Source organism: Hemicordylus capensis, chromosome 5 (genome assembly GCF_027244095.1).
Source record: "Hemicordylus capensis ecotype Gifberg chromosome 5, rHemCap1.1.pri, whole genome shotgun sequence".
NCBI classification, from domain to species: Eukaryota; Metazoa; Chordata; class Lepidosauria; order Squamata; family Cordylidae; genus Hemicordylus; species Hemicordylus capensis.
The window spans coordinates 218,332,199-218,359,765 of record NC_069661.1 but is presented as its reverse complement, the minus strand read 5'-3'; the positions used below and the strand labels follow the sequence as shown (position 1 = coordinate 218,359,765).

At 44.5% G+C, this 27,567-nt stretch overlaps 1 protein-coding gene across 9 annotated transcripts; it reads right to left on the bottom strand.

Annotated features, from left to right (window-relative positions):
- Nucleotides 1–618: 618 nt before the first annotated feature.
- Nucleotides 619–27,536, bottom strand: LOC128327669 (arf-GAP with dual PH domain-containing protein 1-like). Of its 9 annotated transcripts, none has more exons than XM_053256727.1 (13): nucleotides 26,035–26,450; nucleotides 24,171–24,429; nucleotides 22,288–22,466; nucleotides 18,437–18,567; nucleotides 16,309–16,400; nucleotides 16,124–16,206; nucleotides 12,927–13,039; nucleotides 12,126–12,272; nucleotides 10,899–10,982; nucleotides 10,240–10,302; nucleotides 7,652–7,723; nucleotides 5,153–5,384; nucleotides 619–2,518 (listed from the first exon to the last, which is right to left on the bottom strand). In XM_053256727.1, exons 1-13 carry the CDS (start codon nucleotides 26,048–26,050, stop codon nucleotides 2,490–2,492), a joined length of 1,500 nt encoding a protein of 499 aa, XP_053112702.1. In that variant the 5' UTR covers nucleotides 26,051–26,450; the 3' UTR covers nucleotides 619–2,489. The 9 variants fall into 9 exon arrangements, with proteins under 9 accessions (XP_053112702.1, XP_053112707.1, XP_053112703.1 ...); XM_053256732.1 differs by lacking the exons at nucleotides 24,171–24,429; nucleotides 26,035–26,450 and adding exons at nucleotides 23,133–23,305; nucleotides 23,540–23,584 and having other exon boundaries at nucleotides 22,288–22,368; XM_053256728.1 differs by lacking the exons at nucleotides 24,171–24,429; nucleotides 26,035–26,450 and adding an exon at nucleotides 27,370–27,536.
- Between the last annotated feature and the right edge of the window lie 31 nt (nucleotides 27,537–27,567).

Here is a 27,567-nt window from a genome sequence, read left to right as displayed (position 1 = left end):
GGAGGAAGAGCGGGATATAAATGTAAAAATAATAATAATAATAGTTCTTTAGATTAAGGATTAGGTCTTTCCTATCCAAAGTGTATTTCACCAATAAATCTACTTAGTATTTAGATTCTACAAGAATCTCCACGTCTCTTCTATAAAGAGCTGCAACTACTAAACTCTGCGTTCTACTCTGTAACTGGAGTGGGTAGGTACTTTAGTGTTCTGCTAATGAATCATGAAACCCACCACAGGTCAATTCACCCTCCGACAATACCGAGTCAGACCATTGGGCCATAGAGCTCAGTACTGTCTGCACTGACTGGCAGCAGCTCTCCAAGGTTTCAGACAGGAGTCATTCCCAGCCCTACCTGGAGATGCTGCCAGGGATTGAACCTGGAACATTCTGCATGCAAAGCAGATGCTCTGCCACTGAGCTCTCCCAACAGCCCTATGCCTGAGCTGCAACAGCAGTTTGCCTTCCTATGTACCAGACTGTATCTTCTTCACAATGGATGTGAAGCATTTTGAACATGTGAAAGATGCTGTGTAAATGTTGAAAAAGGTTACATTTTGCACCGGTGATATATTATGTACATGTGTATAACAAATAATTGAGAAACCAATGTACAATCAAGTTTAGCAAATGAGTATTTCTTTGAGGACTGACTAAAACAGCACACCAAGTAGTAAACAAGCTTTCAAGTCCACCAAAACAGCTCCTCTGAGGGAGAAAAAAATGCTATACTGGGTATAGTGAAAAAACCCCAGACAGTAGTTTGTAAAATAGCATGCAGGAGATACTATGCAGACAGACATATTTAGGCTGAAATCTCCCCACTGCTGCTGGCACAAGACTGGGGTGGGTGGGTTTGAGGGTAATGTCCTCATTTGAAACCCCTGGGTGTAGCGGTTGGATTAGGATTCACGCGACCATGAAGCTCACTGGATGTTTTTGGACCAGTCACTATTTCTCAGCCTAACCTACCTCACAGGGTGGTTGTGAGATCAGGAGGAGAGCATTCCTTGGTGAGAGCATCCCCTCCTGAGCTCTTTGGAGGAAGGTGAGATAAAAATATGTGCCTGCATTTTTTGTATTTGCTTTAAACACTGTGGATGTTTTCTTGCTCCAGAATGGAGAGTCTTTTATTCAAAGCAAGACAGCAATTTTCCTGACTGTCCTGATCAAATCAGGATGTTTATCAATGCTACCCACTAGCCTTCAGCACCATGACAGAATGCTTCCTGATAGGGTGTTTGCTCGCAATGTGCATGAACATGCTATCAGTGGATTTTATGGCCATCCATCCACCACTTGGAACAAAACACCCTTACTTTATGCCACGTTGTCAGCAGTAATGGTAATTCCAGTACTCTAGTAGTGCTGTATGGAATTATCTACCCATCTATTTCCGTTCTCTGAGTGTCTCCAAACTAGTTAGAAGGAGCATCGTCTGTGAACAGCTGCCTTGGCAACTGATTGCTTTCATGAGCTGTCCTGCAAATCTGGCTTGGTCAGTGAAGGGGAAAGCATTATGGTGCAGGACTTGGCAGTGCAATTGACGGTTTTAGTGTCCCTTCTAGTTCAAGTAAAATAATGCTTCCAGGAACATTTCCAGCATTCTTACTAAGCGACTGAGGAGCCATTTCTCTGAATCCAAGTCAAAAATTATACCCTTACCTAAGGCTACTTAATATGCAGCCAGATCTAGTTATTTTCTGAAAAGCACTTCTAACAGAAACCTGAGTTGGCTCTTTGGGCGTTTCCAGGAAGTGGTTTACCCCGTCATGAACACTGAAAGCAAGGATGCAGCAGTGCAGTGAGAGAGCGCAGCCTCCCAACTAACCACACTGGTGCATCAGCTAAGTCACCATTCAGAAAACAACAACTCCTCAGACCCAGACAAGTGGCATTTTAGTCCATCTACACTTTTGCCCATTGTACAAATTACTTTGGTCCTGCAAAGGTTGAGCAAAAGCTGGAGTTATATCAGGGCACTAAGTGGAAAGTAAGCTAATAAAATCTAGTCGCTGGGATAAGGATAGTCAGTGTGAAAGGCAAGGGGCTGAGTCAGCAAACAGTGCAAACCTGCATTGATGAAGTACATACACAGCCATCACACTGAGCGCATGTTTGTATCTTCCTGCTGGTGCCTTTAATAGTAGCCAGCAGCCAATCAGTAGCAAGCAGTAGTGAGCCATTTAGGAGGGCACCTGTGTACACTGGCCAATAGGAAGCAAGGCTTCCAGGCTTGTGGTGGGGCGGCCCAAAGACCTGCATCAGCAAATCCAGATTGGCCAATTGAAATGTCTCCTGAGTGTCTGATGTACAGTTGGAACAAATCATTCGTTAACATCAGGACTGGATGTGGTTCCTTTTAACGCATCCTCCATTGAAGAGGATCATTTAAGATGGCAGCTTATTCGGTAGAGGTCTCCTTCCGCCTGTGCTTCCCAAAGAGAGTAGATCACAGAGGACAGCAGTTAGGATCTCTTCACGAATGCTAGGCCTTGAGCTTAAAATAAGCTTCAACTGTAGAAAAGGAGAGAATCTGTTAGAGCACAAAAATTATCAGCTGCAGTCATGAGTGGCTGGGCTGTGCAATTGCGAACTAACACAGAATTCAGTTCTGGGCTTTGCAATTACGAACTGACACAGAAATGAGTTCTGTGTACAGAATGCAGCTTTCATTTTAAGAAATGACTCTTCACAGCTGCAAAGATAGGCTTCAAAGTCTATGGGAAACATCCAGTGAAATCTCAGAAACTGGGTAGGATTTCCAAACGTCTGGGGCAGCGGTGAGCATATGAAGCTGTCTGCTACGGAGTCAGATCACTGGTCCATTTGACTCAGCACTGTCCACACTGACTGGCAGCAACTCTCCAGGGTTTCAGGCAGGGGTCTTTCCCAGCCCTATTCAGAGATGCCAGGGACACAGCCTGGGACCTTTTGCATGCACAGCAGCTGTTCTACCATTGAGCTGTAACCTCACCCCTGCCCTCCACAGATGATGAGATGCTATGAGGCGATGGGGATGGGGCTGGGGCTCAGTGGTAGAGCATCTGCTTTGCATGCAGAAGGTCCCAGGTTCAATCCCTGGCATCTCCAGGGAGGGCTGGGAAAGACCCATGTCTGAAACCTGGGAAAACTGCTGCCAGCCAGTGTACTTAGCTAGCTGGACCAATGGTCAAACTCTTTAAAAAACAGTTTCCTATGACTTGCAGAATCAGAATAAATTAAACCATATCGAGAAAACATATTCATTCATTCATTCGATTTCTATACCGCCCTTCCAAAATTGGCTCAGGGCGGTTTACACAGAGAAATAACAAATAAATAAGATGGATCCTTGTCCCTAAAGGGCTCACAATCTATATGGCAGGCTTTTGGCAGCACAGTGGCTAAGGAAGTGAGCTACGATTTAGGAAGTCCCTGGTTCAAATCTCAGCTCTCCTACAAACCAAGCACAGTGGCCTCAAAGCATTCTCTCTCTCTCTCTCTCTCTCTCTCTCCTTAACCCCCACATCTGCAAAAGGGGAATAAGAATACTGGCCTACTCTACAGGTTTGTTGTGAGGCTTACCAGAAGACGAGCTATGTGAAGTGCTCAAAAGCATTGTATAAATGCCAAGTGTTATCACCGACACATTTGCCAAATCTGTAAAATATACACGTCACAGAATTCGGCTCTTATTCATGTAGGATTTTTAGACAGGTGCACACTCGTAGTGTGGTGGCTAAGAGGCTGAGCTTCGAACCAAGAAGTGTCTAGTTCAAATCGTGGCTCTGACATGGAGTCACGAGGAGCTTCAGCCCCTCATCCGCAATATGGAGGAAATAATAGCTGGTCTCTACAGGGTTGCTTGAAAAGATAATAAAATAATAATAATTAATAATAAGCCAGCGTGGTGTAGTGTTTAGAGTGCTGGACTAGGACCAGAGAGCCCTGAGTTCGAATCCCCATTCAGCCATGATACTTGCTGGGTGACTCTCAATAACTTCTCTCTCAGCCTAACCTACTTCACAGGGTTGTTGTGAGGAGAAACATAAGTACACCACTCTGGGCTCCTTGGAGGAAGAGCAGGATATAAAATGTAAAATAATTAATAATAATAATAATAATAATAATAATAATAAATGATGATGACTGAGGGCCAAACTACATGCTATGATCCATCCATCAGTAAGAGATTATTGATGGATAACTTAAAAGTGGAAGTGTCTCCTTTTTGTCAAAAAGCTAATATAATGGGGCCCTGATCCAGATTGGGACCACAGTGTGCAGAGAAGGGAGTTAACACTTTCACCTTGTGCAGTTTTCCCATCAACCTGCCCCCACCCCCACCCCCGAAGCGACGAGCCACTTCAGGGCCAAACAGACATGTTCTGGCAGAACAACAATGAAAATGTTAGCCTCCCTCCCAGTGTGCTGCAGTCCCCATCCCCTGGTTGTTGGGATGGGACTATAGCTCAGTGGCAGAGCCTCTGCTTGGCATGAAGAATGTCCCAGGTTTGATTTCTGACCTCTCCTGGAGGTTTTACAGTCAGGGCTGTTACCCCAAATCTCCCTCGGAAGAGAGTGTGTGTGTTCACACACCAGCCAAACTTACCATGGAGTCCCTTCGAGCTCCTTGGACCCACTCCACACACAAACCGGGCTTTGTCTTGCGAACTCTAGCTTATCTCGGTGTATTTCCGGGTTTCTAAAATGCTGGTTTTATGATGAAAAAGGGATACTTCCACTTTTAAGCTCATCTCAACATGTAGCTGGCCCTAAGATAACGTACGTGAAGCAATTTAAAGTGCTAGAAAAAATGCTTATTGTGACTATGGTTATGAATGCTGGTGGCCATACTGTGCAAAGTTTCTTGTGCGTTTTAATGGAATGTGTGTGCAGTTGCACAAGAGCACTCTTGTGCAAACACATGGAATTACACAAATGGAGTTGTGCTATGGATGGCCTTTATTTCCAATTATCATCCATCGCACAAGTCTGTTTGCACAATTCCATGAATTAGCACAAGAGTGCTCTTGTGCAACTGCACACACATCCCATTAAAATGCACAAGGAACTTTGCACCGTTATGTCAGCCATTATACCCAACCTCGGTATACAGTAATAATCATATGGATGAATGCACAAGGCCAAAGTCTTTCTGAGACTCACTTGCATACTCCTGAGGTGTCATGGGCTGTTCTGTAACATGGCTGAAGGCTGAAATCCACTCTTGCTGGTCACTCTCCGACTCACAGGTCAAGAGGTAATCCCGGTCAGGGGTGACGATGGTGATGCCATATTGCCAGGTGAAGCTACCCTGCGTGCCACTGGGCAATCCTTGCTTGATGCTGTACCCATGTTCCCCACTGCCTATAAACACTTCACCTTTAGCAAAAGCATCCTGCATGGTGGGAGAAAATGAGAGGACAGAACTAGAAAGCTCCTGGCTGGTCTTTGGTTAGTTTTTCTAGAGAGCCATTGAAGGCCCAAACAGGCACAACATGGGAGACTTGTGATAGAATCTCCTCTCTTTAAAACTTAAAAGCAGATGTAAAACGGAGGGCCCTCCCAAAGAGCTCAGCTGGGTTCCCTCTCTCATGGTTTTTAGAAAGCATTCAAAGACTCACATCTTTAGTGAGACCTTTTAGTGTTTTATATGCAGCTAACAGATTGTGCATTTCTAACTTTTTTAACTTTCAGCTTTTAAAATTTGATTTTAACTGGGACTTGTTTTAGATAGCTTTGTATTCTTTTAGCTGCTTGATTGGTTTACTATTTTTGTGAGCCATCAAGAGTAGCACTGCACTACTTTATAGGATATAAATAGTGACTACTTTGTAGGATATAAATAGTGAGGTCATTCACACAATCAAAAACTGTGTTCTACCCTGGTTTGGGAGCTGTGTGTGCTCCCAATTTTTGGTTGCGCGGAAGCAGGGTAGGAGGAAAACTTGGGTAGAAGTGATTGTGTGGAAGCAGGGTAGGAGGAAAAGCTACTCCTCCAACCTTGCTTCCACACAACCAAAAATTGGGAGCACACACACTTTTTGATTGTGTAGATGACCTCATTGCTAAATAAAAAAATAGGGTGGACTGGATCAGAGCAGCATGGCTAGGTGAGGGTTTTTAAAAACCCTTCCTCCACAAGTGTTATTTTCCTGATCGAAATCCCTCCCTTGAAGTTGCTATTAGCCCCACTGAGGTTAAGAAAGCACTGAGGTTAAGAAAGCACACACACACACACACACACACACACACACACCTACTTTGCCCGTCTTTTCTTCCTAACCTAAGCTAATACAGTCGTCCCTCGCCAACCACAAGGGTTCTGTTCCTGGAAAATCTCGCAATTGGCGAATTCACAGTTGGAGAGCCACTGAAAGCAATGGCAAACAGCGGGTTAGGGAAATCACGGTCACCCCCTGACCCCTAGAAAAGCCCCAGACTCCCAGAAATCACGCCCCCCCCCCCCCAAAAACATTAAAAAAAAAAAAACCTTGCCAAAGTGCGGATACTTGGGTCACAGTTGGTGAGGGAGGTCACAATTTCCCAGTTGCGGATACTCAAATCCATGATTGGGGAAACCGTGATTGACGAGGGACAACTGTAACTGCAAAGGGATAATTTTGATCTGGAAAGTAGCACAGAAAGCATAGGCGTCGGGTCCATTGGACAAGGGAGGACAAACGTCCCCTGGCCCAAAGGGTCTGAGGGGCCTCCAAAGAGCCCAAGGCCAGTCCCCCCAGTCGTCATCTTCTGTTAATATATATATATATATATTTTAAACTGCTGCTGTGCCATCTGGAAATGCAGAAACCTTCTGTACAGGCTGGAGATGCAGAAACTGACAGGTAAAGCTTTTCATTACTGGATCAGGACACCTGCAGGGGCTGGTTCCAGTGTTTCTTTGTTTATATCCAGCCCTTTAGGTAAAAAAACTTTAATGGCAGCTTACCATTATTACACAGCAACAGCAAACAGAAACAAACTCAGAAACATAAAAGCAATGTAGTCAGTGAAAACACTCTAGAAGGCAAAGAAAAAGGTTTTCTACTTGGCTGCCAGAATGGAAACAAACTGGCACCAGACAAACCACTCTAGGGAAGGCATTACATGAATCAAGTGATGCTACAGTTAAAGAAGCATTTCCAAATGGCAATTTATTCCAACATGAACAGAAGTTACAATGAGAGATTTTCCAGAGCATTCAGATGAATGCCATTTGCTGGCCATTTGTTGACAATGCATGGGGAAAAAATCTATTTTTAAAAAACGGTCTCTTTTAAATACTATTTTTAAGTAGTACTGAAAAGGGATGGGTTATCCACAGATTGTCAGCAAGTGACCAGCAGATGGCGCTAAGAAATTGCACAACGTCCTTCGACATCATCTGGCTGTACCACCATTTGTGTTCATGTTGGAATAAATTGCTCTCTGGGAATGCTCAAAGAGCTCTCTCATGGGTCCCATCCCAAAACACTGCACCTCTGACAGAGTCGGAACCCAGAGCAGGGTCCCAAGGGTGATTTTAACAAAGAAGGCAGGTAGACAGATATGGGAAGAGGTGGTTGTCAACCCTACTCTTATTCAAGCAAGAGAATGATCATTTGTCTGCTGGAAAAAAGCATCACTTAAAGAATGGAGGAGGGAATCTGATTACTGCCTTACCAAAGGGTCCTTGAAGTACAGCAGTCTTCGATGGTCAAGAGTGAACCAGCGCTTCTTAAAAGGCTCCTTCTGCTGTGGAGGAGAACCACCAGGCATATTTACAGGAGGAGAGCACCCTCTGCTGGAGAGGATTTGCAAATGGCATTCACAGTTGCATTCAAAACTGGGAGTGCCTTGGATAAAGTTGTAGATCTCAGCGGGTTTTGTGGCACAGATTTAGTCCGATACCACAAGGCTTTTGGTCGTTTTTGCTGCAACAGACTAATGCTACACTCTGAAATGCAGGTGGTGGCTGAAATGCTGGCAGTGGTGACAGGTGTGGCATTGGCAATTAAAGAAGAGGAGAGCTGGTCTTGTGGTAGCAAGCATGACTTGTCCCCTTAGCTAAGCAGGGTCCACCCTGGTTGCATTTGAATGAGAGACTAGAAGTGTTAGCACTGTAATTGATTCCCCTTAGGGGATGGAACCACCCTGGGAAGAGCAGAAGGTTCCAAGTTCCCTCCCTGGCTCCTCCAAGATAAGGCTGAGAAAGATCCCTGCCTGCAACCTTGGAGAAGCGGCTGCCAGTCTGTGAAGACAATACTGAGCTAGATAGACTAAGGGTCCGACTCAGTATATGGCGGCTTCCTATGTTCCTGTGTTCCTAGAGAGGCAACCAACTGAATGTAATATTGCAGGGCAAGGGCATCCATAGGACTTCTTTTAGGAGGGGGGACAAAACCAGCAATCCAATACCCTCCTCCCTGGGAGTATGCTCCATTGAATTCAATGGGAACTTATTCAATCGGGGCGGGGGGGGCAATAGCCCCTCTTGCTCCCCTCAGACACCCATGTTGTATGGGTTTTCAGCCTTGGGTCCCCAGATGTTGTTGGACCCAAGGATAGGAGTCTCTGCAATACTGGATGAGGCCATAGCTCAGCAGTAGAACCTGGGACCTTCTGCATGCAAAGCCAGATGCTCTGCCACTGAGCTACAGCCCCCAGCCCCAACCCCATTCACCAAAACTCAAGCCAGAGTATCTTCTAGAAGTACTGCAGGAGCTCCTTATATGAGCTAGCATTTGGTGACAGCATTATTTAATTTATTTAAAATATTTATGTTCCGCCCCTCCAGTATACGACTGCTTGGGACAGCTCACAACATAAATAAAATAAATACAATGTAAAATAAAAGATAAAGTTAAACAAATTAAAAGACCAGGCTAAAACCACATTTAAAATTACAATATTTAGAAGTTTCAAATTAAAAGTTAGTAATAAAAAGCTAAAAACTGAAAACTATAAAAATTAAAAAAGCTACCAGGTATAACTAAAGAACCCACCAGAATCCTCCAGCATTTGTGGAGGATAGGCCTATAAATGGCTGTTAGACTTGATAGCTGCTCATTTCCATCAGGGTCAGAGGGGGTTAGGGAACACCGCGTGCTAGGGAACACCAACGGAGGAGGATATTGCCCTCTTTCGCCCACTCACAGGCTTCCCAGGTGCACCTGGTTGGTCCTTGCATGAAGCAGGATGCTAGACTAGATGGGCCTTTGGCCTGAACCAGCAGGGCTTTTTAGCCTACTTTGCAGTAGGCTTATGAAATCACCTGGCATTGTGTGTGTGTGTGTCCCTATCAACTTCGCAATGCCTGGACTAATATTAACCAAATTGGGTACAGTGTAGGGACACATGGGGACATCTCAATGGCATAGTTTGTGATGATGTCTTCTACTCCAGTTCAAGATGGTGGATGTGTAAAATATTTCATGTGCAAGTGGGCTAACTTGTAAACCGCCTAACCAATTTGAACCAAATTTGTTACAGCTGTATGGACACACAGGGATGCCTCAATGGCATAGTTTGTGATGATGTCATCCACCCTGATTCAATATGGCAGACACGTGAATGTTTGAGGTGCAAGTGGGCTAGCTTGTTTACTGTCTAACTGATTTGAACCAAATTTGGTACAGTTGTCGTGAGTGACACACAGGGACACCTCTATGGCATAGTTTGTGATGATGTCGTCAACCCTAATTCAAGATAGCAGACACATGAACATTTGAGGTGCCATTGGGCAAACTTGTGAACTGCCTGACCGATCTGAACCAATTTTGCTACAGGTGTAGGTACACATAGGGATGGCTCAAGGGCATAGTTTGTAATGATGTCATCGACCCTGATTCAAAATGATGGACAGGTGAACATTTGAGGTGCAAGTGGGAACCGATTTGGACCAAATTTGGGACAGTTGTAGGGACACACAGGGACGCCTCAGATGCATAGTTTGTGATGATGTCTCCCACCCCAATTCAAGATGACATACGCATGAACATTCGAAGCGCAAGTGGGCTAACTTTGCCTAACCAATTTGGACCAAATTTAGTCCAGTTGTAGGGATAGTGAAAGGAAAGTAGGCAGAACTTGTTCTTATGTTCTTAGGGGATTCTTAGGAGAGTTTCTTTCTTATGGGCTTAGGACCAGAGATTTAACATTTAGAAAAGCAGGTTTATTTATTATTTTAAGTGTTATTTGCACACAGTTTCTGAGACTAGCTAAGCTATCTACCTACCTCTACACACACATAATCTAAATATGTGGTCTACCTTGGGCCCAGTCTTCTCCATGTAGCCTTCTTTCAGGAAATTCCGTGTCAATCGACTCTTGAGCTACAACAAAGAGAAATACGGAGAAAGGCATCTGTTTTTGCAGAATGGCCTGGAACACGACACCCAAACAAGTTTGGATAAACTGAACTCAGTAAAGGAACTGCCATTTTAGGATATCAAAATGCCTAATGCTGGCCCCATTCACACACCAGTTTCACCCTAAGTCACAGATCATCAAAGGATTGAAAGCAATGGCGAACACAGCCAAGGAAGCTGCCCTATACGAGTCAAACCACTGAGTATTGTGAGTCAAAAGCTCAGTATTGTCCACACTGATTGGCTGCAGCTCTCTTGGCAGACGTCATTCCCAGTCCTACCTGGAGATGCTAGGGATTCAATCTGGGACTGTCTGCATGCAATGTAGACCTTCCACTGTGGAACGGCTGCCCTTCCAAGATCATGAGGAACTTGGGTAGTCTATAGCAGGGATTCCCAACTTGGGGTTCTCAAGCTGTAGTTGACTACAACTCCCATATCTCCCGTCATCCCCAGCCACTTGGAGATGGAAGTTGTAGTCCCAACATCATCCAGGGGGCCAAGATGGAGTCTATAGTGCAGCCTTGTTAGCAGGCTCTCTTGCTTAGTCACTCCCTTACCTCTTGATCACTGGCAACAGGAAAGGCCACCTTCAGATAGTGGAACTGTACTGCACGAATTGCATTGAACCAATCCACAATTTCCTAAGGAGAGTAAAGGCATACAAAAGAGCGATGACAGGCAGCCTGGTTCAGAGCAAGTTACGTTTGCATTAATTAAATTGAATTTACTTCCTTGTAAATAGGATAGGATTGAATCTGAGGAACCCCAAGTCCAACAGGAAAAAAAGCCCCGTTCAAACATTATGTTGAATGAGTATACAGATATCTGTACACTTGTATATGTTTCTGTGTGAATGATTGTACCTAGGTTCATTTAAAAAGTGAAGTGACCTGTGTACAGGTCCCCCAAATGCATGGTACAGGGAGGACATGTATTGCTGTACCTATGTTCAACATAACATGTGAAAAACTGTACTTGTATACAGATCTGTACCTGTGTACGCTTGTTGTATGAGTGTACAACATCATGTCTGGATAACACTAAAGAGTTCCAGGTTCTATTAACACCTCCCACAGCTAGAATTCATAGTAGCCAAAGCAGCATCTTCTATAGGAGAGGCGAGCTGGTCTTGTGGTAGCAAGCATGACTTGTCCCCTTAGCTAAGCAGGGTCTTCCCTGGTTGCATTTGAAAGGGAGACTAGAAGTATGAGCACTGTATATTTCCCTCAGGGGATGAAGCCTCTCTGGAGAGAGCATCTAGGTTCCCAGTTCCCTCCCTGGCATCTCCAAGATAGGGCTGAGAGAGATTCCTGCCTGCAACCTTGGAGAAACTGCTGCCAGTCTGTGAAGACAATACTGAGCTAGATAGACCAGTGGTCTGACTCAGTATATGGCAGCTTCCTATATTCCTATGCAAGTATCATTCTGTATTGGTTCCCTACAAAGGGCATTTGCATAGGCAATGCCAAGATTTGTACTTAATTTTTTTTTATTGTTGGGGATTGCTCGCTCTCTCTCTCTCTCTCTCTCTCTCTCTCTCTCTCTCTCTCCTTCCCTCCCTCCCCACTTTGGGAAGAGATGACCACAGGGCACGAGCTCCTATGTCTGCCCCAGTTACTCCCAGTCAAGTGCCAGAAGGGATCCCAGTTGGTTCCAGGGATGGCCTCCAGCCTCCAGAATTCATTATTAAATACAATGATGCTGCCAATCCAGAATCTTCCCCAAAATTCTCTACAGATGTGGCCAGTAGTGCTGCAGTCTAGCTGTAAACTATGCCAACGTACCTTCCCATCTTCATGGTAAAGGAAGATGTTACGGGTCTTGTTATCTTTGAGATAGGTGATCTGCAAGCCATTAGGGTTCCCAGTCTTTTCTGGCTGGAACGTGGCGTTGACCGTGTCAATTTTTATAACCATTTTGGGTTCTTTTGCCTAAGAAGAAAATATTTTTCTTATTATGTATACTCCACTATCAATGTACATGAGACTTTAAAGAGCTTCATAAGCAAAAAAGAGACAAGTCCATGCCTCCAAGCAGCTTACAGTTTAAATGCTGAAAACAGGTGAAACAACAGAGGGAAGGGAAAACAAAGAGTAACTCAAATACTCTCTTGTGAGACAGGAGAGAATTGGCTGAAAGGTCAGCTTAAGATTAATATATTGACTTCATGGTTTTCCTGGAGCATTTGGACTTATGATTAAGTTATGGAAGTCCTGTGGGTGGATCAAAGGACTGCCAAGAGGTGAAAATTGAAGCTGCACAAAGTCAAGGTTGACTTTCACAGTCCCTGAAAAAGGGGACCAGCTGGAGAGAGAGAGAGAGAGAGAGAGAGAGAGAGAGAGAGAGAGAGAGAGAGAGAGAGAGCACGCACGCCAATAAATTCTGCAAAATAAAACCCCTAATGAAAAGTTTGGGAATCACTGCAAAATGTCCCCACAACTGTGCGAGCAGAAATGTTTAATCCAGCATTGGAGTGCTCTAATAATGTAGAACTGATAACGAGAGAGTCATGAGATGTCTCTCTGACGCTAGGATAGGTTGCACACTCCAAGGTGGGATGCACTCAGTGATAGAGCTTTACTCACATCCTGTTTGACAAAATACTTGAGACACCCTTCTCTCTCAGACAGGAGGAACCTGCGTGGAAGATATTGCCCGTTGTCTCGGCCTCGTTTCCAGAGGATCCCTTCCTTTAGCCCTAGGGGAAGAAGTCCAAGCCAGAGGGTACACAATGATCAGAAGGACTACCATAGACTTTTAGGCCACTTAAGTTTCCATATTGCAAATACATTCATCCTCACAAAGAAGATAACTACAACAAATATGACAGATATTTATATAGCGCTTTTTGACAAAAGTTCTCAAAGTTCTCAAATAAATATTACATAAATAAGGTGGTCCCGTCTCCAAAGGGCTCACAGTCTAAAAAAGAAACATAAGATAGACACCAGCAACAGTCACTGGAGGAATGCTGTTCTGGGGATGGATAGGGCAGTCTCCCCCTGCTAAATAAAGAGAATCACCACTTTAAAAAGGTGCTTCTTTGCTCAGTTAGCAGGGTGCTAAATCTAAATCCCTCCACTTCCACACTCCCAAAGTTTTATTTCTGAGCAAGAGGCATTATCTTCCAAGTAAGTATATTCCGCTTCACACATTATGTTTAGGGATGGGCCCGGACTGGTCCGGAGGCCATTGAAAAGGCCTCCGGACCAGTCCGGACCTGGGTGGTTCGGTTTGGGGGGTAGCTTTAAGAGCGGCGGGAGGGTTTACTTACCCCTCCCGCTGCTTTCCCGCTCTGGCGCCGTAAAGTTACGAGTAATTGGGGTAGCAGGATACCTCCCTGCCACCCCTTCCCCGATGTTGCTCTTAAAAAAACTCCCAGTAGTCCTTTGCGCGCGTACGCGCACGTCAGAGACGCAAAGGACTACTGGAAGGTTTTTTTAGAGCAACATCAGGGAAGGGGCGGTAGGGAGGTATCCTGCCGCCCCAATTACTCGTAACTTTACGGCGCCAGAGCGGGAAAGCGGCGGGAGGGGTAAGTAAACCCTCCTGCCGCTCTTAAAGCTACCCCCTACCCCAGTGCCGGACCACAGTGTGGCGGTTCCGTGCACACCCCTAATTATGTTCAACGCACCTATGATGAGTGTACAGTGTACACAGGTACAGCTATTCACACATTATGTTGAACACAGGTACAGCAGTACACTTCCTATCTGTACCACACATCTGAGGGAGTCTGTACTCATGTTCACTTTTTAAAGAAATGCAGGTACAGTCATTCACACAAACACACGTTCAAGTGTACAGACATCTGTACACTTGTACCACATAAGATTCAGATAGGGCTTCTGTGTCAAAGGAAGAGGACAGCCTAGATGATTTCTTAACAACGAGTTGATTGATTTGGAATTACTAAGGACTGCCACCAGGAAGTGCTCTTGTATCTTTTATATATGTGTGATGGCAGGAGTTCAACAGGTGAAGCCTTCCTGGATCAGGGCTATGAAAATCTTCAACAGTTGGATTTATTTATTTATTTATTACATTTCTATACCGCCCAAAACTTGCGTCTCTGTTGAATTTGAATTTCTGTTGTATTTTGAATTTCTTCCCATTGCATTGTTTAAAAGCACAGAACAGTTGCCAGAAGAAAAGGTGGCAACTATATTGTTTGCATTTTGGATTCAGGGGTTGGGTGGACCTGAAATTTGGTCTGTCTCTTCCCCACAGAGTGGGTGTGGAAGAAAGGTATAGATACTGGCATTAAAGCAGAATTTTTCCTGTTGCATTCTGCAGGTGTCTCGCGATTTTCTTTTGAGGGTTTCACCTTGCAGCACTGATGGCATCACTGCATGAACCATCTCTGGGGCTTTAAGGAAGAAGAGGACGACCATTCTGCAAAGTGTTTCACTGGCCCTATTGGAGCTGGATGATGCTGCTGCTACGTAGGCTGCAACAATGGGAGCTCTCACTCCCTTCCTACAGCTTAGGTATGTCAGCCTAAGGTCCAGAGAGGTCTCCTCTACCTAGTGTTGATTCCTAATATTTAAGTTCTGTTCAGAGCCTCTGTACAGAGCAGGTGGAAAACATAACAAAACCCCTCCATATTTTCCATGAAGGAAGAACTGTGCTCCAAACCAGATTCTCGCAGTGCTGCATTTAGTGTTTGCATAAAAAGGGCTTCTACAAGCAGCAAAGGACATAACACTTAGCCCTGTTGTGACATCATCATCTCCTGCTTTTCTCCTCCCCTTCCAACAGCAGCCAATGGTGTGGAGTAAGGTCAGGGAAATGTGGAATGTCATTACACAGGGCAAGTGTGGCTACATGCTACAGAGGAAAAGAACTTCAAAATGGGCTGCCATCAGAGGTGCACCTAAGTAATTTTGGAGCCTGGACCTAAAGGCCTTTGGAGGGCCCCCTCCCCAGGAAATTAAGCATCATCATGCTCGGCTGGGCGACCACATCACCCGGGATAAAGGGGATTTGGGGCTCCCCAGGGGCTGGGTAAGAGTGGCTCTGGCTGTCATTTTTGGTGGGAGACCCACGTCTCTATAATGCATACTTTCGCCCTGAATGTAAATTGTTCTATTGAAATATAATCCATGGGTTGTCTGTCATTCTGAAAACTAAAATTGCTGTGTGTAGGGCAGGGCTGCACAAGTTTGGCCCGCCAGCTGCTTTTTGGACTACAACTCCCATAATCCCCATTCATAGTGGTTACTAGTCGGAATTATGGGAGTTGTAGTCCAACATCTGCAGGAGAGCTGAAGTTGTGCAGCCCTGGCCTAGGATAAGAAGGGGGTGTAAATTCTCACTAAGCATTCATGTTCTGTTGGACAGCTTCTACACTGTATTTAATAATCAAAACAAAGCAACACTGTGAACCCTTCAGATTGCATTTCTGTTGTGCCACGGACAGAGTGAATGGTTCAGGTTTTGCCAGGTGAAGAGGAGGTGTCTCCACCCATACCAGAAGGGAGAAATTCCACCAGATACAGATTCTCCTATTGATGAAGCAGCATGATCATGGAAAGCCTCGTCAGATAGGATTCTCCCATTGATGTACGCTGCCTGGAGGTCTTGTACTGAAGGCCATTTGACAGTCAAGCAGTGACTGCGGTCCATCTTTGGGGAGAAATTATCAAAGACACTCAGGGTCTGTATCTGGCAACCCAAGCCAGGCCTTTGCAAGGAACATGAACATTGTGGTGTTAGCTGCCTTTTGACTCTGTCTCAGGGCTATGGAGAAGTTATTTAGGTTCCAATGAAGAATTCTTACCATTCGAATATGGCAGGTATTTTCCTGGCTCTGTGAATTCCATCCGTTCATACTTGGCTCGTATCCACTGCTCTCTCAGGACTCTGTGGGCGGACACAATGAGTGGCTTAGTGACCGGTTGGAGAAGCCCAACAATATCAATCCTTCCTTGTTCCCTTCCCAGAAGGGTTGATTGTGGCACTTACAAGCAGTCAGTGTGGCTTGGATGGTAATAATAAGTAGGAATATGGGCCTCATATGTGGCTTTGGCAGCTGCATTTCCATGCTGCACCAAAAACTGTAAAGCAAGAAGATACATGAATTCACTCACTACCTTTCCTATTTATCTATTTACATTATTTTTATTCTGCTTTTATCCATTCATTCAATTTCTCTCCTGTCTTTCCAGGAGCTCAGAGAGGTGTACAAGATTATGTTTATCTTCACAACAATCCTGTGAGGTAGGTTAGGCTGAGAGATAAGTGACAGGTCCAGAGTCACCCAGTGAGTTTCATGGCTGAACTGAGATTTGAACTCAGGTCCCCCCAGTCCTAGTCCAACACTCTAAGCACTACATCACACTGGCTCTTTTCTAAAAGAGCATGATACAACATTGTTCCCAACATACAAAAAACGTGAAAAAGGTCATCCATAACAAAATAAAAGGCAACAAACAAGACAGCACTGCAACAAAATAAAAGGCAGCAATATTAAACAGATTATAAAACCAGCTAAAATATTATTTTAAAAGCCAACATAAATAAAAAGGTACTGAGAACCTGCTTAAAAACAAAAAGTGTGGAGGCCTGCCAGACCTCTTGGGGTACTTTTCGGTCTAGTGCTACTCTTATTTACTACCACTAATATCTGTAAAATCTTACCAGCTTCAAATATCGGTAATCTTCATTCTATTTCTCAAAATCCGGGCTAGAATAAATGGGAGACTTATGCCTAATCATATTCTGGAGTCCCACAATTGTTGAATTAAGCTCACTATATTAATAGTACTCAGATGTTTGCAGGCTGCATACTTCTTTGCAAAAGAGATAAAGTCCGCAGCAGACAAACACTGTGGGCCTGACCAACCACTTTCTGCTTGTATAATTTGGGCAAATGGTAAACAAATAGTCTAAATCTCTCCAGGAACAGAAACCATGCCACTGTTAAACCCACATGATGGTTTTTACATTAATAGCCTGCTCTTTCTCCAAGGAGCCCAGAGCAGTGTATATTGTTACGTTTATCCTCAAAACAACCCTATTAGGTAGGTTAGGCTGAGAGCTAAGTGACTGGCCCAGAGCCACCCAATGAGTTTTGATAAACAATTCAGACTTGTTCACTATATATATAGTGCAATCTATGCTAGACAAAGGGGAACAGCTACATTCAAAGTTCTTGTTTAAATCAAGCCTCATCTAACATATTTCTAACTCCCAAGCCCATGCTTATCCACCATCCATGTTACTGGACTTATTCAGATGGCAATAAAATGCAGGATGTGAAATATTTGCATGCACATCCTAAACATGAGCTTATTTACCATCAACACACTCCCGCAGACCTCCGTCCTCCTTCCCAACACAATTGCATGATTTAGTCCGAGGATTCTCAACGTTGGGTCCCCAGATGTTATTTGACTTCAACTCCCATAATCCCCAGCCAAAGGCCACTGGGGTTGGGGATTATGGGAGTTGAAGTCCAACAACATCTGGGGACCCAACGTTGAGAACCCCTGCTCTAGTCTTTTCAAATACCGATTGGGAGCCTTGCGTGATTTCCACAGCTCTACCTGCTGGCCGGCTCTTGCTTTCTGTGATTAACCCACCCTTTTCCTTTACTTTTCCCCTACTTGCCAGAAAAGTGGCAACAAAAAGGGGCAGGTTATTCTCCAAAACCATGAGCTGGACAGTAGGTGGCGCTACAAAAATCACGCAAGGTCCCCACTCAGGGTCTAAACAGAGTATGAGATTGTGCTGGGAAGGAAGATAGAAGTCTGAGAGAGTGTCTGGATGGTAAGCAAGTTTGTGCTTAGAACGTGCAGAAAAGCTTTTCACATATGTTTTATGGCCATCCAGAGAAGCCCACTATAGCATCCAGCTTCAACAAGGCTCCAAATATCCCATCCTTTCCTGCCACTGCAATCCTTAGGACAATACACTACTCCTTCATAATGTCCAGCCTGATATTTTTTTCTAGATACTGATGCCTCCTCTTCCTCCCTTTTCACTTTCAGGGTGAGAGAGAGAGAAAGGGAGAAGAAGAGAGGTGGGCAGGGGAAAGCATGCACGCCCCATACAAATCTCAGGGCAAGAGGCTTCTCAGAATAAGACTCACCTGCACCTGAGCTTCATCCCAGTGGTCTGTTTTTAGAGACTTAACTTTGCTGATGTTAGGGATCTTGCAATGAATCCCTGAGCAGTTTAAGCATATGAAGATACCCAAAGTGCAGGAGGCCCAATCAGGATCTGAGTGGAATAAAACAGTCAGAGATTGGTAGTTCGTTATTAGCCCTCTCTATCAAGAACCAGTGTGTCCAAGCAGAAATATATATATGAAAGATTATCTAGAACTGTGGTTCCCAACCTGTGGTCTACAGACACTGGTCGTCTGCGAGGATATTGCAGGTGGTCCTTGGGGAGGGAGGGATATCATATAATATAATCCTGTGAACCTCTTATGTATCAGATTCTTTTTCCCCACTGGCAGGCTTGCTGCAAGTAAATGCAGTGGACGAGTGCAAAATGTTTGTGAGAGATCATAATAAATTATTAGAAACAGGTGTGTTTTTAATACCCCTTGATATATATGTTTGACTGCAGTGAGCCACAGGCTATGTTAAAATGTTTTAAACAGCTTGCTTATGTGGTAGTCCACAAAAGCTTTCAATGACGATGTAGTGGTCTGCATAAAGGAAAAGACTGGGAACGGTTGGTTTAGAAAACTCTCTCTAGGTAATAATGGCCATCAATGCCACCTAATGGTGCAGTGGGGAAGTAATTTGCCCAGGGAGCAAGAGGTTTTTGGTTCAAATCCCCGCTGGTATGTTTCCCAGACTATGGGACACCTATATCAGGAAGCAGCGATATAGGAAGATGCTGAAAGGCATAATCTCATACCGTGCAGGAGGAGGCAATGGTAAACCCCTCCTGTATTCTACCAAGGACTACCACAGGGCTCTGTGGGCGCCGGGAGTCGACACCAACTCGGCAGCACAACTTTACCTTTAAAAATGGCCATCAGTAAAGCTTTGGATGCTAGTTAATTATTCAGTAGGAAAATAAGAAGTTGCCTTACACCACATTTAACTCAGCATTGTCTACACTGACTGGCAGTGGCTCTCCAAGGTTTCAGAGAGGAGTTTTCCCCAGCCCTACCTGGAGATACTGGAAACTGAACCCGCCTTATTGATTATTGTTGAACAATCACAGTTGTTCACATGTATCCTCCCAGGAACTTAGGGCAGCATACATGGTTCTGTCTTCATGGCACCCCTGTAAAGTAGGCTAGGCTGAGATAGAGTTACTGACCCAGCATCACCCAGTGAGCTTAATCTGCAAAAGGTTGGAGGGTACGGTCTTGGCTCATCTGCTTTGGTAATTTGGAATAAGATGCACTGCATGCACTTGAATACCTGCTTTCCATTTGTGTCATGCTTGTAAGAATTGTACACCACACCACCCAGGATGCTTGATCACGCAACTCCCCCCCCCCTCCACAGGCTTGTCTTTATTTTCATTGGTGAAATGTTGGGAGGATATGGATAAGGGTATGGATATGGTCAGTGAAAATTAGAAACACAAGGCCAGGCCTTCAAGCCACATTGTCCACTGATCTGCTTGAAAGCACAATCCTCCACATTTCTCCTGAAGGTTTGCCCACAACATCTAGATTATCAAGAATGCTACAAGATAAGTGGAAAAGGTGCATCATAGCCTAGAGTAATTCCTACCTCAGCGTATGTATGTTACAAAGGAGACATCTCTGAATGTTTTTATTTTTACTTTAAAGCATCTGTGAGGGGTCCAAAATCTGATTGAGGAGGAGGAGAGCTTAACCCCACACACATCATTTTCCCAATCTAAATTGTCCACTGAAACTGCTTTCCCTAAAGGGAGAAAAAGATAGGTACCTGTAATGTCCCCCTTCCTCCCCCTCCACAGGCCAATAGCAGCTTGGGGAGGTAAATGTAGAAAAAAAAAAAAGGTGCAGGGAGATAGAGTTAAACAGTTCCTCCCATGCAAATGTTCCATTTATTTATTTAAAAATGCCATTCTGTCTCCAGACTGGGACTTCTAGAATGGTTAAGAATAATGATATACCCACAAACCATAAAATAATATACAGCTAAATTAGACAAATTAGCAGCACAAACAGCAACAAAGAAAAAACAACCTTGGTGAAAACACAGCCCCATGGAAACCAAACTAAAGCAGTCTTTTGCTGGGGAGGGCGTCAGAGCTCAGATGCCACCACAGTGAAGACCTTCTCTCACATGCCGACCAGTCTCACCTTTATTGGGGGTATCACAAGTAGAACCTCCTCAGCAATAGGTTTGAAGAAAAATAAGTTATGCAGATATCTTTGCTAAGATCCAAAACTCACTGAGAGATTTGGTCAAAGTTTTACAGGATTTTTCAGCTCTGTGGCAGAGCTGAATTCTAACAACCTAGGGTAGGGATGTGCATGTGCCAAAACATAATGCAGCATCCGAATCTCCGGCACAATCCCGTTAAACATTAGGGCTTCCACAGCCCCTTTAGCAAGGAGGAGAGCAGGTCCATACCTGCTCCTCCTCCCACTTGGAAGCACTTCTGTAATTCCAGCACTCCTCCTGGATATCTTCACACATCCGTGGGGCATCTCCCAGCTGCCCCTGCACGTGACGCCAACTCCGCAAATGCGCGGCAGCCATGTGCATGCCAGCGTTGCGTACAGGGGCAGCTGGGAGATGCCCCAGCGGTGCACAAAGATACCTGGGAGGAGCGCTGGGATTATGGAAGTGGCGCCAAGTGGGAGGAGGGACAGGTATGGACCTGCTCCCCTTGTTAAAGGGGCTGTGGAAGCCCTCATTTTAAAAGGGATGGTGCCCGCGATTCAAATGCCAAATCGTGTTTTGGCACATCCCTAACCTAGAGGAGGAGAGCTGGTCTTGTGGTAGTGAGCATGAATTGTGCCCTTTGTAATGTTAAGCAGGGTCCACCTTCATTTGCATTTTGATTGGTGACATGTGAGCGCTATAAGATATTCCCCATAGGGCAGTGGTAGCAACATGTGGCTCTCCAGATGTTGTTGAATTACAACTCCCATCATCCTCACCTGTAAAATTGTGGCTGAGGGTGATGGAAGTTGTGGTTCAACAACATCTGGAGAGTCTCACGTTGCCTATTCCTACATTAGGGGATGGTGCCCTAGCTCAGTGGAAGAGCATCCCAGGTTCCCTCCCTGGCAGCATCTCCAGATAGAGCTGGGAGAGACTCCTGCCTATAACCTTGGAGAGCCGCTGCCAGTCAGTGTAGGCAAGACTGAGCTAGATGGACCCATGGTCTGACTCAGAATTAGGCAGCTTTCTGTGTAACCTACAAGAGACAGTTGTATCCAAACCACAAAAGTCTTCCTGCCTGTTCTTTCATTCCCACATTGACTTCAGGCAGAAGAATAATCTTCCCATCACAGCAGCCCTTAGAACATCAAAATGAATTGGCTACTAAAAGAGGAATGAAAGAAGCACATGTGGGAACTATAATAGTCATAGAAAGATAAAAGAACAAAATCCAGAGGTGCAGAAGCTCTGTCTGCTGCTGACCACTAGAAATCCCACTCAGTTCCCACATGTACTTATTTCATTCCTCTTCATTTGGCTACATTAGACTGCATTCTGCTAGTCTAACAGAAATTGAATACATTTCACAAAGAAACAAATCTGGGCAATTGTGCATGATTTATAGAAGTCAAAGAATTCCATTTTCTTGGCAGATAATTTAATTTTTTTTAAGCACAAAGCAGACACAATGCTCTCATTAGATTAGTACTAGACCGACTCTACCAAGCTAGATAAAGCGACACTTACTATAGCTGTCCTTCCCTAATTTCCCCCTCTTTGCCCCTGAGACAATATCATCCCTCTGTCTGCTTCAGGAGCATCATCTCTGCTAGCTCTTTGCTGTTACTGCACCATACGGACTCACCTGGTTTCCCGCAGTCTGCGCACAAGGCATTTTCTTCTTTCCTCCACACTTCCTTTAGGACTTCCATATTCCTGTTATCTCCTGCAGACATAATTTTCAACAGCTTTGGAACCTTCTGGGCAGAGAGAAATTGGTTCCCTCTGCACCTGTAGTAAGCACACGCACACCTGGGGCAAGAGCTAGAATTAGAGAGGATTGTTAGTGAAAAGGGAGAGCCATAATTAAAAAAAAAACAACAACCAGGCTCTGTGAGGCAGCTAGAGAGGCAGAAGGCCGTTGCAGGGCACACCACACTCAGGCTGAAGTGAACTGGGCCCAAGCTGCAGCAACATCAACAGAAAAGGCCAAGCCTGTGGGTGTAAAGGGAAGTGCAGCTATTAACCACAAAACCGGTTCTTCCACATCTTTCACACGGCTAGAAGACAAGCCCCAGGAAAAGGAACACATGCAGCGAACAAACTGATAAATCCGGCACAACCTAGGTTGCTCCGTTACTAATAACACTGTACGTTACTATGCCACCATTTGATAAAGGCTTTCAGAACACTCATAAACTCATGCAAACCATCACTCTGAGGCAGGTGTGGTTCTTATGGTGAGAGGAGAAAAGTTCCCGTGGTAGCATTTGGCTTCCTCGGGATGAGGGAGAGTCCACTGGAGGCCTAGGACATTTTTGTAATATTTAGCTTATCTACAAATATACAAGTAGAGCATCAGGTGCAGGCAAACAGCAAGAGTTGCCAGCTTGGACTGAACTGAAGCTATTCCTGGAGATATTTCCTCCCCCTCAATATTTTTCACAAGATTAAGCTGTTCAGATTTCCAGGATGGTTTTCAATAGTCACCTGGAGATTGATGCCGTTTCCTGGATGTTCCAGGCCAATCCGGGAGAGCAGGTAACACTACAGACAGCATGTGGTGAATCTACAAGGCAGCAGATCTATGATCTCACATCAGATCCCCAGGGAGAAGCCAGGCTCTCACCCCAAGATGCCTTCACCTCTCTCCCTCTCTCTCTCTGAATCAAAAACAGCAAAATGGATTTTCTTTATACTCACACACACCTTGCCTCAGAGCAGGTCCTCCCCTTAGCATGCTGGGAGGAGTCGCTTCTCCCAAATTCCGAATGCTTCCCCCTCAAAAACATTTCAGAGAGATCTCTGTACCCAGAAGCCGTCTCCTAACAATTAACACCCATTTTTTAAAAAAAATCTACTGATCATTAAGGAACATACATACATGTATTTCTCACCTTTTCATAGGAAGCATAGTGTTCAAGGTGGTTTATCATGATTAGAAATTAAAAGCAATATAAATAAAACATCAAAAGCACCCTGCAGAACAGCAGTTAAAAATATTTTAAAATAACTGTCAGAACAGCAGCATGGTAAGAGCTACAGATTAAAAGCTTGCTGGAAAGAGGGTGTCTCTACTGCCCGGCAAAAGGGCAGCAGAGATGGGGCCAAATATCCCTCCCACAGAAGAGAGTTTGCCAGTCCTCTAGGATTGGCCTGGAGTCTTCAGGAATCAACATCCATCTTCAGAAAAGACTGGGAAGTAATCTTGTAGATTTTAGTGGCTTGCTATTGTGAAAAGTATTGGGGAGAAATATTGGGGAAGGGTAAATCTCCAGGAGTCGCAGTCCTACATAGGAGTCCTACTATGGGCAGACTGCAGAACAGGCCTCTCTCTTGTTCCTGCCAAATGTGCTTCCGATATTGGCAGGACACCCCCCCCCAAAAAAAGTCTCCCCTGCAGTTCTTAACAAGCAGACAGGCTCATATGGGAGAAGGCAGTCCCTTCAAGCATCTAGGCCCCAAGTCAATTCAGAGAGATATAAAGGTTAAGCCTGGCACTCCGCATTGCTTCTGGAAGAATCATACTGGTAATCAGCGAAGAAATTGTAGCTGCCGGTTACATGGTCCCTATAGTCAGACTCCACTCCTGTATGCAACCAGGCCTCTGTGTTCTGGATTAGTCGTAGCTTCTGGACTTTTTTCCGAGGCAGCCTCACACAGAGTGAATGACTGCAGTAATTTAAATGTGATGTCACCGAGGCATGCGTCACTGTAGCCAGGCTGGACCTATCTAGGAACGGGTACAGTGGGCGCATCAGCTGGAGCTGGACAAAGACAATTCTGACTGTGGGAAGAAGTTAATGTTAAATATTAACAATCTTTTCACAAACCTCTGACCTTGGTCAGGCATTGCTTTAAAGCCACACGGTTGTTTAAAAACAACAACACACAGTTGCAAGAGGAAGAACTTACACAACTTGACCAAGACCGTGCAACTATCTATCTATCTATCTATATAAATTTTTAAACAATTGTACCTCTCCTTTCTCCTTTCTCCTTTCAGCTTAAAAATAAAAGAGAATAATAAAACAGTAACATTGAAAAAGAATACTAAAAAGCCCTCTTTGAAAGTGGGGCAAGGGAGGAGCAGGGTCAACTTTAGAGAGTCCTGGCAGGGTGCAGGACCTTTGTATCTCTAGGCAGTGTACACAATTTAAAGCACAACAAATATAAACAAAAGTAAAAACAAAACAATTTGACGGAATAAAAAGTTGAAACAATTCCATGGGATCAAAACAAACAGTTTAAAATTAATTTCAGTTAAAAGCCTGAGAAAACAGGTGTGTCTTGAGGAACTTCCTAAAAGCAAACAGAAATGGAGGGAGCATATTCCAAAACCCCGGAGGCAGCCACAGAAAAGGTCCAGTCTTGAGTCACCACCAAACAAGCCAGTAGCAACCATAACCAGACCTCTCCAGATGATGTCAATAGGCAACAGGATTCATGACAAAGAAAGAGCTCTCTTGAGTACCCTTGACCTAAGAAGTTGAGGGCATTATAGGTAATAACCACCAGCACTTTGTATTTCACTCGGAAACATATCGGCAGCCAGTACAGTTATTTTAAAACTGGTGTTATACAGTCCCTTCAGGTTGTCCCAGAGACCAGTCTGGCTGCCGCATTCTGTACCAGTTGTAGTTTCCGGACTACCAATTGCCAGCAGTCTCTTCTTCAATTCTTGTGCTTCTTGCAAGCGGAAAGGAGAGCAGCCTTCTCTCTTCTCCCTGCAAAGCTTGCAAGGGTTAGATCGGTCATGAAGAACTGCTACAGTGGGAGCAATATGGGTGTGTGTGTGTGTGTGCATTTTAATGCCTCACTGGTGCCCTAATAATCTGCTGTCTGAGGTGACTGCCTCACCTTGCCTCATGAAAGGACCACCCCTGCTAAAAACACACCATGATAAAACAGCAGATCAGATCTGTGACAACTAGAAACCCCTGGATAGCCTCAACTCACACTGCCTATTGCCCCCAATGGAGTCAGTCTGCAAAGTGGCTTTGAAAGGGACAAATGGACATGATCCAATGCTTATCAGACCAGGGTATAATTTAACTCATATCTGTCTCTCTCTGCTCCCCATTTATCTGCATCACAGGAAAGAATGCTTGCAGAGCCAGGGTGGAGTATGCAAGTTGCAGTTCTGTGCATGCTTATCTGGGAGAAAGCCCAACACTGAACACAGTGGAACAATCCCATTTATTTATTTATTTATATAACAAAGTTCTATACCGCCCAAAACTCATGTCCCTGGGCAGTTTACAATAAAAATACCATTAAAAGACAATTAAAACATTAAAACAATCTAAAATTTAAAACACTTTAAAAGTGATAACTATTAAAATTGTAAATCTAATTAAAAGTCTGGGTGAACAGATGTGTTTTGACTAACCTTTTAAAAGATGCATGGACAGTCTCCGTCTGAAGCTACTGCCAGGCAGTAAACAAAGATAGAGCTAGATAAAGCAATGGCCTCACACGGAATTAGGCAACCTTATATATTCCCCATAGAGCAGGAATTAGGGGAAAGGACTTCCAGACCAGAAGATATGAGTGCCAAGAAGGCTTTAGAGCACGTGTCTGTGTTTCTAAGCCCTTACAAAGAAAGGGATGGTGGCCAGACCCACAACCAGCCTAAAAGTTTAGGGGGGCATAAAAAAGTAGGGGGGGCACAGCTTATCTGCCCCCCTGGCAATATCAGACCTAAGTGCAAGCGACATTCAGTTATTTAAAAGGTTTGTAAAAAAAAAAGTGGGGGGAGGGAGAAAAATATAGGGGGCAAACACCACCTCCACTAGGTCTGGATGGTGCACAGCTGTCCCTAGCTAATAAGGCAAAAAAGCACCTTATAAACTCGTCTCATATTTAGAGAGCAACTGTCCCTATTCAGCTCAGCATAGCGTCCATCCCAGTGGCTGCTGCTGGGGTCTCCCTTGTGTTACGCTGCAAGCCTTTTGGGGCACAGAGCCGTTTACTTATCCCTTTTGCTATGTAAATTACACATGGAAAACTTTAGGCCGAAACCCGTACATTTAAAACAAACATTGCAAGCACAGTTAGCGATCCTGTTTAATGGCGAAACGAAACTTTATTTCTGAATTGAAAAGAGTGGTAAACTCCTTCGCGTTTGAGGGGAATGACAGTTTGGAGATGGGAGATTAAAATCCTGGGAGACCTCGATAAAGGAAGGAATCTGAACAAGGAAAGCAAAACAAGCATGCAAATTTGCAAAACACACCCATACGGAAGGGGAGGCGTTTAATAGCACTAGATCTCCGCCGAGATCAGAAAGAAAACGGGACGAGTGACACGCCTCATTTTCTACATGGGGAATTTCCGGGTTTACATTGAAGAATCTGTTTTAAAATCTTCCCCTAGGGAGGGAGCGAGAGCAGCCCATAGGAATCAAGAGAGAAATCCAGGATTTTGACGTCGCGGTGATTGCGCAGCTATAACAAAGTTTTTGTTCTGTAGGGCGAAAAACATTTTTTTGAATTTTGAAGCATTAAAAAAGTTGCCTGCTAATGCTGTCTCTGTTGATTATCCTCATAGTGCCACGAAGGGAGGAATGAGATTGGGAAAGGTTTACTACAGCCCTGCAAGGAAAGTGGGGCTGAAGCTGCTTTAGATCTCCAGCCCCTACAAAACATCCTTCCGCTGCAGCAAAGATCAGTTTTGTTGTACCACTGCCCCCTCCCAACCCAAATCCAATGCTTAACTGACTTACATGCAGACATGATGCATTTTTAAATGCTTAATAAAATAAAAATAAGAACACCCAGAAGAAGATCCGAGTTGGAAAGAGCATGCACGCCTCTCTTTGCTAGATCTTTTTGTTTTCGAGGCGACAGGGAGTCCTGCCACAGCTCCGCTAAAATCCTGGCTTTCCCCCATTGTTGCTTTCCATGGTTTTACGAAGAGCGGA